The following is a 10,540-nucleotide window of genomic DNA, read 5'->3' as shown; positions in this document are numbered from 1 at the left end:
GGGATTCCACCTTCCTCTCAAGGACATGATCTGACAATCTTAACCACCCAATCTGTAGCCAAGAAACAACAAAATTGAAACGTTTAAGACAAGTTTTATTCATGGTTAGCCCAACTACAGTTATGGATCAAAAGGTGTCAGGGAGGGTTGCATTATGTGGGGGTAGACGGTCCAAATGTTAATTACAAGTTTTATTCATGGTTACAGACCATCCATCTAGTGGGAAGCCCTTTGTGCACGCGTCTGTCTCGGTGATCCGATTCAATTAAGATATATTACCAAATGCACCCCAAGTACCTCAACATGGACCAGACCTGGACCCAAAAATTTCATTGGGCTCCAAAGCTCATCGACATCCCTAGGACTGAGCAGATCACGCAATCAAACCAGTAGCTACTAAAACCGCTCAATGTATCAAGTTAGAATGCCGCTGATTTCATATTCAGGATGACTTTAAGAATAGAAATATGTTTCTATAAATTCCCAGGTGGGAAGTCCTCACCTTAAGAAAAATAAATAAATAAATAAAGTATGAATATGTTTAGATTGAAAAAATTGTGATGTGGTAACTGTCGTGTCACATGGACTCCGCACAACTACTACCTTTTACATAATACATACATGATACAACAACAGAGCTCTGAGATTTCTTATTAAACTGATTTTCAATTGGCTTCCCCTTCAGCTAATGACAGAATGCTCTTAAGATGTGTCTACCATAATATTGAAAAAGTTCCTCTTCAAGAATGGGGAATAAAATTCTCAAATATTTCAGAGAGGACAACACATGTCGCACCTCCAATCACTAGAGAGAGGGTAAATCTTCCACCTAGAACAAGCGGGGGGCCCAACTTAGATCCAGATGCATCTGCATACCTCTCTGACCAAGACATGGCAGCAGGAAGAATTCCAAATAACACCAAAACTGCAAAGATTCTTCACTAGTCAGATTCAAGCACATAAAATGAAAAAAGACAAAAAAGTTCTATATACAAAAGCGGGTAGCTATGGGGGGGGGGGAGTGTATTTAGGTAGAATGTATCTTAGACACTATCCTGCTTTTTACTCAAGGAGAAAAACATTGATACTATGGCAGAGTAGGATAGTTGATACATGGGCTCTAAGATGTTACACGTGGAAGACTATGAACTGAAATTGACTGTGGAAATTGTGGGTTTAGATTCAAATGGAGTGATCTAAAAATATATTGATTTGATTTTCTACCTGACCAATTGGTGGATTTTTAATGGATGGCCAGATGGAAACATTCAATAGTAAAAAAAAAAATCAACAAATAAATGCTAGTTAATCAGAGATTAGAAACATGAAATTAATCTGAAATTTGGAGAGTAACCTATCTAATGTAATTCCTACAAATTGAATGGTTAGATTGAGCTCATATACACCCTGTGTACTGTATGTACCACCAGTCGGATTCAAGCACATAAAATAAAAAAATAATGTGTATGTTAGAAATCTTCACCTACAAACCACTTGTGATTCACACAAGTGCTGAGCATTCAAACATCAAAATCTTTCATTGCAGAGCTCGTAGGAATGGCATGTGACCATTTTAATGGATTGCAGGTGAAGATTCCTCTTCTATAGTAAACATTTCACCAGTATTACAATATCTCATGGGCAAAAGAGGTGATGGAGACTTTGTCAGTAAAAGCTACCCTTATGTCGTTACAGTAATTGGCAGGGCTGGTCATCAGTGGGCTGATCCTTGGGACAGGGACATGGTATTTTCATTACCTTGTATGGTTCTGGTCAATGTAAAACATTAGGGGGTATTAATATAGTCATCTATCAATAAAGGCCGCGAGTTCTCAATAATTGCATCAATAAATTTAGTGGTTGACTCCTATATCCATTTCCACCATTTTCTAAATGTGGCATAGATGCATTTGATCCAGACCATCCAAATTGCAAGACAGATAGTATATGGAGTGTATCCCAAAACAAGCTGATTGAACAGACCTAATTGTTCAATTGGTGGCCCTCAAATGCACAGTTCAAAAATTGAAATGGTCAGTGAACTAAATTCAATGGCCGATACTATATGGTTAAGATTGTCCAATCAGTGTGATTTTCAGCATACGCTTCGTTTATAAACAGAGCTGTGAAAGGGCAGGCCCATGCAAAGAAACAAACATGCCTACCTGGCCAAATATGCCTTTACTAGATGCACCATTCTTCTTGGTGCTATCCATTGCCGTTCAAATAGCTGTAAATGGTACTTCGGGTACCCTTCCAAATCGAAATAGTAAAATATCTACATAGACATGTAAACATGTTGGATTTTCTGGATTTCAATGCCTATACTAACCCAGGATCAAAATATTGACCCATATATATCTACCTACACCTACCGTATTGGCTTATACTTACTGGAATTTTGAGAAAATAATACATACATTTTGGTTCAAAATTCATAATGATGCATATGGTATGTTGTGTATATCAACCAATCTGTACTAACATGTATCGATTTTGGGACCAGCCACTACAAGCTTCGATACTGATATTTTTTACCTGGAAGCCAATGTTGATATACATGTTGAGTGGAAATCAAACAGGAAATATTTTAAGTAGAGATGCAAATGAAACAGACAGCATACCTCCGTAAGTCCCTGCAAAATCCAAGGCTTTGAAGAATATCTCTGGATCGAGCAATGCCAACAACAGTGGCGGAAACAAACTCAACAAGTATGGTAGGGGTTTGCTTTGCCCACTTGGAAGTTTTAGCACTGAAAAATTATATCAAGAGAGACAGATGTTCAGAAAATCTCATGCAGTCTTACACCAAGAATCGGAAATGGCAAGGATGGTAAACATAATTGATTTACCATCTCACGCATGTCCTTTATTATCACTCATCATGGTGCTATGCATCTTTAACTTTGAGGTGCAAGGACATGCTATAAATAATAAATATAGGGAAGCATTGAGGTGCAACTCGCATGTATTAGACAAGTAGAGTAGGATTAGTAATCTAGACTGTCCATCCATAGGGCTGCACTCTCAATGCATCACAGTGAAAAAGCACATCAAACTGTGGCATGCAAATTGATGATCGCAACAAAATAGGACCTTGTTAAAATTGTCTGATTTGCAGGACATGGGATGACAGCTGGGGTAGTCCAATCAGAGAGTGATTACTGAGCCATGGGCAATTCAAGGTGGCCCAGTGGACTGATGGTACAACCAATAATCAGGCGGTCCATGTGTCCAATAATGTGAGTTGCACCATAATAGTAAAAAGAGCTGTGCCTGATCATTCATTAAATTATGCTCGAGGAATATGTCGGGACATGAATAGTGTCCTGATGTGCCCAGTCCATACCATAGTTCATAAACCTGAAAACTTGACTCAATGTCTAGCCGGGTTGGATCAACTCAAAAAAGACTCAATCGGGTCTTTCAATGGCTTTACTCGATATTTTGATAACAAAATTAAATATTGGGGATATTAATACATATTAACTATATATATATATATATATATATAGCTAACAACAAAGTCATGTTTGTTCAATTGGCCCTAAAACGAAGTCCTTATGGGAGAGGTCTTGTCTTTGAAGCTCCCTTCCACCACTTTAACATTTTTATTGTAAAAGTGCTTGACCAGGCAAGTCACTCGGCTGAGTCAGTGTGAGTTGTGTTGAGTTGACTGAGTTTACGAGTCAACTGGACAAGTCTCCAAAAAATTTAGCCGAGTCAAGCTTAGAATTGAGTTTCTCAGTGACTCTGCTCCAAAATTTGCTTAGTCGAGTCAGCGAGGTTTAGAACCATGGTCCATGCCAGTGGGTCCCAAAAAACGGGGATCCAAACTATAGACCTACTTGGCCCTAAAGTGGATGGGAGATGGCCTGAACTGGAAAAAAAAAAAGAAGAAAGAAAGAAAAAAAAACAGATCTATGTGATCCTTAGCATTTATATCATTTCTACCTATCTACTTTTTTTTATTTTTTTAACACCCCACACACACCCATGCACTCACACCACAGTGGGATTTCACCACAATGGGTACTCGAACCCATGATCTCGTGTTGAAACTCTTGTGAGTCTACCACTGAGGCATGAGTAAGGACCCCACAAAAAAAAAAAAAAAAAAAAAAAAAAAAGAAGAAAAAAAAGAAGAAAAAGAAACAGATCTATGTGATCCTTAGCATTTATATCATCTCTACCTATCTACTTATTGTGCAAGCCATGGCGGGCCCATCAAGTTAATTGTCTTGAGCAATGAACCATCATTGTATGGAATGGACACATTAGGATACTTCATGTACTGATGCACCAAGACCTGATAATTCTTCATTATCTTATCCCAAATCATATTACTTTCATCACGAGTAGGAGAAGCCCACTTACAGTCAGAAAGGAAGTCGGAAAGGCCTAAAACAAATCCAATGTATGAGGTTGCAATTGCGAGAAATGAGAACACCTCAACTATCGGCTGCACAATATCATATTTATAACAATAAGGAGCATCAATTTCACTGTCTTCGCCATTTTACTTCAGCGGTCCTGTTTAAACTCGAGCATAAACTACTTGAGAAAAGACTATATATAAATAAATAAAGAAACTTACTCCAACTATCCCGTTGCTGGATCTCAACAGTTCTAAAGGGTCTGCAACTTTACCACCACTGGGGTTGAGATTTGAAATAGTTCCAAGAATCACAGCATCCCAGGTTAGAAACAAAACAAGAGGAACAGCTGTGCCTAAAACAATAGCAGTCCTGCAAAATTTAAATAAGATGAGATCCATGGCCAGAAATGAAGTACTGGTGCAATTGCAGAAAGCATCAAATCATGTTGAGGCCACACATCATCCAGGGAAACATAAGGGACTTATAGATGCTAGTATGTATGCGTGTGTACACCTGAGGTGTACACAGCCCCTATGGTATACACGAATCTGTGCACCTGCAGTGTACCATGTAGGGAGTTAGGCTTAGGTATCCTATTTGTATTTTGTTTCTATCTCTTTCAGTCTCCTAATTGTAATTAGGGTTAAACTAATATTTTATAAATAAAGGAATAAGGAAGAGAAGGGACTATGAACAATCTCCTTCTCTCTTTTCCTCATCTCCTTTCCATCTCTGTTTCGATAAACTAATGGGATTATGCGTCCCATTGATATAAAACAGGTTATGTACCAAAACCTTCAACCACTCCATGATGGTGGCTTCAAAACCCTATGAACCATTCAAATTGGATTCCTGACCACTTTTTGAAGGATAGTAATCCCATTTTGAATGTGAAGAGGATATCCAGCCACAACAAATAGATGATGGGAGATATTGGTGCACAATCTCATATGTATTTATGGGAATGACAAAGAAGGGCTCTTAATTCGTTCATCAGTAGGTAAGATATGCATAAACCAAAATCTCAAAGCTCCCAGTTCAGAACTGAAACAAAGTTTTGTTCTGCTGTAGCCTGTAGCACAAGAGCAAATCTGCCAAGATATTGAAAAACAGTTACGTAACAGACGTAATGATAATGGTGGTGCCCTGTTATGAACAAATAAATGATCTACTGCCTCTGCTCCCCTCATGCACATCACACAGTAATTAGGAATAATTACCAATCTCATGAGAAGATTGTTGATCATAAGGATCTTATTCCTCTAGAGAGTGTTAGTGTATAGTGTGTGTGGTTAGTTGATCTTTTAATGTAAGTGCATGTGCACACTTTCCTCATCTTGTAGTGTACTATATGCTCTATTCTAATAAAATATTGTGTTAGGGCATGTTAGCCAATACATAACATTTCCCCAAACTCTCCTCTTTCTTCTTCTTTTCTCTTACTCTTCTTCTCTTTTCTCCACACTATAATCATCAAACCATCTTCTACTTAGTATCAGAGCTTAAATCTAGGCATTCCACATCCAACAAGTTCAGAGGCGACACGCCACCTTGCTGACATTAGCAGCCGTATGGTTGACGTCAACATTGTACGGACGCATGGACCCCATTTGAGCTAAAAGTTTAGGAATTTGATAGATCTTGATTTTAGAAGATTTGTCATGATTTTTTCAGAATTTTTTAGACCTCCTTTCATGGTATTTTGGCCGAAATAGAGAAATTCGAGAATTGGTTCCCTCTTCCATTTTTTTTTTTTTTTCGATCTACCTCAAATTGGTAAGCTTTTCTTTGGTTTCTTTGCTCAAGATGGATTGAAATCTTCCTACCAAGCTACTCATGGAGGATTTTTTTAGCTAAGATACATGTTTGAGTGGGTTTTAACCTCAAATGGAGGAGCGGTTGGGCCGTTTTTCACTCTGTTGCATCAGATCTGACTGGATTTCTTGTTATTTTGGATGATTACTATTTGTTTGAGGTTAATCTCTCATTCCCTTGAAGGATTGAGTGAGAAAGAGTTGTTTAAATCAATCATTCTTACTTGGAGTCTCCTATGGACGACAAAAGGGCCCTCATCTCTTGGTGTGTGCTCTCTTGAATCTAACCCCTTGCAGATTACCTCCATTAAGTTGAATGGTGACAACCATCTTCAATGGACGCAATCTGTAAAGTGTTCTTAGGAGCCCATGAGAAGTTGTCATATATTTTGGATGATCTTCCAAGCTCTACAGATGCTACCTACAAGTCTTAGACAAAAGAAAATTATCAAGTTATTGCATGGTTGTTGAATAGTATGGATTTTTCGATTAGCCACTCATTAATGTTTTTATCCTCAGCTAAAGGCATTTGGGATACACTTCATGATATGTTCTCAAAGTCTCAGAAATTTTCATGGGTATTCCAGCTTATTCAAGAAATTGGTCAGTTCTAACAAAACTCAAAATTATTAAAAGATTACTATTCGACACTTCGGGGCATGTGGGATGAGTTGGACCTGTATCAGCCTCTTCCTTTCAAATGTAAAGAGGAACATGAACATGCCCATAAGCAGCGGGATGATACTCATATCATGTAGTTCCTAACTGGGTTAAACTTCGATTATCTTCATGTTCGAGATCAGGTTATTATGTAGGATCCTCTTCCCCATTGACGACAGTCTATGCCATGTGCCAACGAGCTACTATCTTCGCTCTTCCTTCTCATTCATTTGTGCCACCAGAGCGTTCGACACATCTTGCTGGTGATCAGTCCTTTATTGGCCTTCATGTACCATCCTTGAGTTCAGGGCGCATTTCTGGTTATGGTGATCGTGGAAGAGGCTGTGAGGGAGATCGCAGTCATGGCGGTCGTAATCTTCGTAGTCGTGGTAGACGTGGACGAGGACGTGATGGTTTCCGCATTTGTTCACATTACGGTGGAACCAATCACACTGTTGATCATTATTGGCAGATCCATGGTCGTCCTATGTATGCCGCTGCTTCTGTTGCCTTTACAGTTGCTCCTGAGTGACATTCTTCCACCTCGACAGTTGAATAGTTTACTTCAGAGGAGTCTCTCATTATTTCTCGGGTTGCATACGATACCCTGATGCGGTTTCATGTTCATGATATTCCTAAGCCTTCTCATGCAATTTCGGTCCAGTAAGGTGCTACTCTTCTTGTGTCATCCTCTCCTACCTCCTGGGTCATTAGACTCTGAAGCTTCCTTCCATATGACTGGTAAGTCACAACTCTTTTCCTCTTATTCTCCTTCTCCCCATACTTAGTATGTCACAGTCGCAGATGGAACCCATACTCCCATATCTAGGATTGGTTCCATCCATCTTTCTCCTTCCTTGCCTCTGTCCTCAGTCTTGCATGTGCCTCTTTTTCCATTAAACTTATTATCTGTTAGCTCTCTTACTAAATCATTAAATTGTTCCATTACCTTTTTCCTTTCTTATTGTTTGTTCCATGACAGACAGATGAAGAGAGTGATTGGTGGGAGGCATGAGCAAGGAGGCGTTTATCTTCTCGATGGTACGCCCGTTGCCGCTTTTAGTACCCTTTCTCTAGATCGAGAGTCCATGACACGATGGCACTGTCGCTTAGGCCACCCATCAATAGCTAGATTGAGAATTTTGTTTCCCTCCTTAGCTGTCACTAAACCGTTATGCTGTGGTATTTGTGAATTATCTAGACATCAGCGTGCTACGTTTCCTTCTAGCTTTTCTGGGAGGAAATCTCAACCTTTTGTTTTGGTTCACTCGGATGTTTGGGGACTAGCTCCGGTTACCTCCACTTTTGGATTTAGATATTTTGTCACATTTATTGATGATTATTCACGCATGACTTGGGTTTATCTTTTGAAATCTAAAAGTGAAGTGTTTGATGTGTTTAAAGTGTTTTATCATGAAGTGTGCACTCGGTTTCAATGTTCCATAAAAACCCTCCATTCTGATAAATTTTCTTTTCTTTAAAGAGAGAGAGGACCTTTCTGTCCTTCTTGCAGGAACATGGTATTTTGTCTTGCATGTTGTGTGCTTGCACACCTCAGCAACATGGTATCGCAAAACGAAAGAATCTTCATCTTCTTGAAGTTGCTCGCACCCTTCTTCTTGGTATGCACCTACCTAAACATTTTTGGGGTGATGCTCTTCTAACTGCTACTTTTCTTATTAATCGTATACCCTCATATATCCTGTCTTACAAATCTTAATTTACTATATTGTATCCTCATGGTAATCCATTTCTTCTACCACCTAAAGTTTTTTGGTTGCACATGCTTTGTTTAAATTTTGGATGGAAGTAATGATAAACTCAGCCCCAAGGCAATTAAATGTCTTCTTAGGGTATACTCGGAGTTAGAAGGGTATAAATGTTATGACCCCTTGACTCGCAAGAAATATGTCTTTGCTGATGTGACCTTATTTGAGGATATTTCTTTTTTCTTAGCTCCAGGTCGATCCCTCTGTAATCCTCTTGCGAGTTAGGGGGAGCATGCCTCTTATTCCTCTTTCCACTAGTGATCACGGGGAAACTCCTCTCCCCTCCGTTCAACATTCTGTTGGTGATTTGGGTGGCCCTAAGCCTTTGCAGGTGTATCATCGTCGAGATAAATTTTAACATGCTCGGCCATCCACCCTTCCGCTCACTTTGGATGTTGGCTTAGATGACTCTCCTACCTCGAGTTTCGATCTCCCCATTGCCTTGCGCAAAAGGGTTACGATCTTATACTCAACATCCCATTAGTAATTTTGTTTCATATGATCATATTTCACTGTCTTTTCAGTTGTTTGCTGCTTCCCTTTCATCACAGACTATTCATCAGTCTCTCTCACATGCTCTTCAAAGTCCTGACTGGACGAATGTGATGATAGAAGAAATGTCTGCTCTTGAGAATAATCATACTTGGGAGCTTGTGCCTCTTCCTTTAGGGCATAAACCTGTTGGATGTCGATGGGTTTATATGCTCAAGTTTCTTCCAGACGGCTCCATTGATCGCTATAAAGCCCGTCTTGTTGCAAATGGTTACACATAGACTCATGGTGTAGATTACTTCGAGATATTCTCTCCCGTGGCTAAGCTTAATTCGATTCGCGTTGTGATCTCCTTAGCCGTTAATTTATCATGGCCCTTGTTTCAACTTGATCTTAAGAGTGCATTTCTTCATGGGGACCTTCCATTGGAAGTCTAAATGCATCAACCTCCTGGCTTTGTTGCTTCCCATAACCCTAAGCTTGTATGTTGGTTGAAGAAGGCTCTTTATGGACTCAAACAATCCCCATGTTCATGGTTCGAAAATTTTAGTTAGGCTCTCTTAGAGTTCGGCTTTGTTCGTAGTCATGCCGATCATTCCCTCTTTATATGTCGTTGATCGACGGGTATAATGGTTCTCATTGTGTATGTAGATGATATTGTTTTGTCCGGTAGTGATTCAATTGGAATGTGGGAGGTCAAAGAATTTTTGAAGACCTAGTTTGAGATCAAGGATCTTGGTCCTCTTCGCTGCTTCCTAGGAATTGAAGTTGGTCGCTCCTCATCCGAGTTGATCTTGTCACAACGAAAATATGCACTTTATCTTCTCATAGAGACTGGCATGTTAGGGTCCAAATCCGGTAACACCCCTATGGATATTTCGTAAAAGCTTCGATCAGATGATGGTGCTCTCCTTTCTGATCCCCGAATATTTCGACAACTTGTAGGCTGGCTTATTTACTTGACTATTACTCGCCTAGATCTCTCTTTTGTGGTGGGCGTTATTAGCCAATTCATATAAGCTCCCTGTGCTTCACATCTTACGGTTGTATATCGTATACTTTGGTATCTAAAATTAGCCCCGAGTCTTGGCCTCCGCTTTCAATTGCATGGTCATCTTCATCTTTCTGGCTATTCCGATGCTAATTGTGTAGGTAGAATTTATGATTGCCGCTCTACATCTGGCTTCTATACCTTCATAGGTGGCAATCTTATCACATGGAAGAGCAAAAAGTAACCAGTTGTTGCTCGGTCTTCGGCTGAAGCAAAAAGTAACTTCAAAGTTAAAGTAATCGTGCTATGGCTCATGCAATGTGTGAGCTCGTGTGGCTTCGCAACCTTCTTGAAGAACTTGGCTATCCTCCTTCGGCTCTTATTTCTCTTCATTGTGACAACCAAGCGGCCATCCATATTGCTCATAACCCGGTT

The 10,540-nt window shown here is 39.6% G+C and overlaps 1 protein-coding gene across 5 annotated transcripts in view; it reads right to left on the bottom strand.

Moving 5' to 3' along the window:
* Positions 1 to 517: 517 nt before the first annotated feature.
* Positions 518 to 10,540, bottom strand: part of LOC131228173 (uncharacterized) — a 92,485-nt gene continuing 82,462 nt past the window's right edge. For 3 of the 5 annotated variants that reach the window (XM_058224020.1, XM_058224021.1, XM_058224022.1), the window contains 4 exons: positions 4,598 to 4,748; positions 4,378 to 4,462; positions 2,625 to 2,753; positions 518 to 925 (listed from right to left, as the gene is read on the bottom strand). In XM_058224020.1, coding sequence (XP_058080003.1) covers positions 741 to 925; positions 2,625 to 2,753; positions 4,378 to 4,462; positions 4,598 to 4,748 — 550 coding nt within the window. In that variant the 3' untranslated portion in view covers positions 518 to 740. Of the gene's footprint in view, positions 926 to 2,165; positions 2,279 to 2,619; positions 2,754 to 4,377; positions 4,463 to 4,597; positions 4,749 to 10,540 lie in introns of those variants that run through there. The other 2 variants (XR_009162742.1, XM_058224023.1) reach the window with 2 other exon arrangements.

Source organism: Magnolia sinica, chromosome 15 (assembly GCF_029962835.1).
Source record: "Magnolia sinica isolate HGM2019 chromosome 15, MsV1, whole genome shotgun sequence".
Taxonomy (NCBI): Eukaryota; Viridiplantae; Streptophyta; class Magnoliopsida; order Magnoliales; family Magnoliaceae; genus Magnolia; species Magnolia sinica.
The sequence above is the reverse complement of the archived record's forward strand: the minus strand, read 5'-3'. Positions and strand labels throughout refer to the sequence as shown.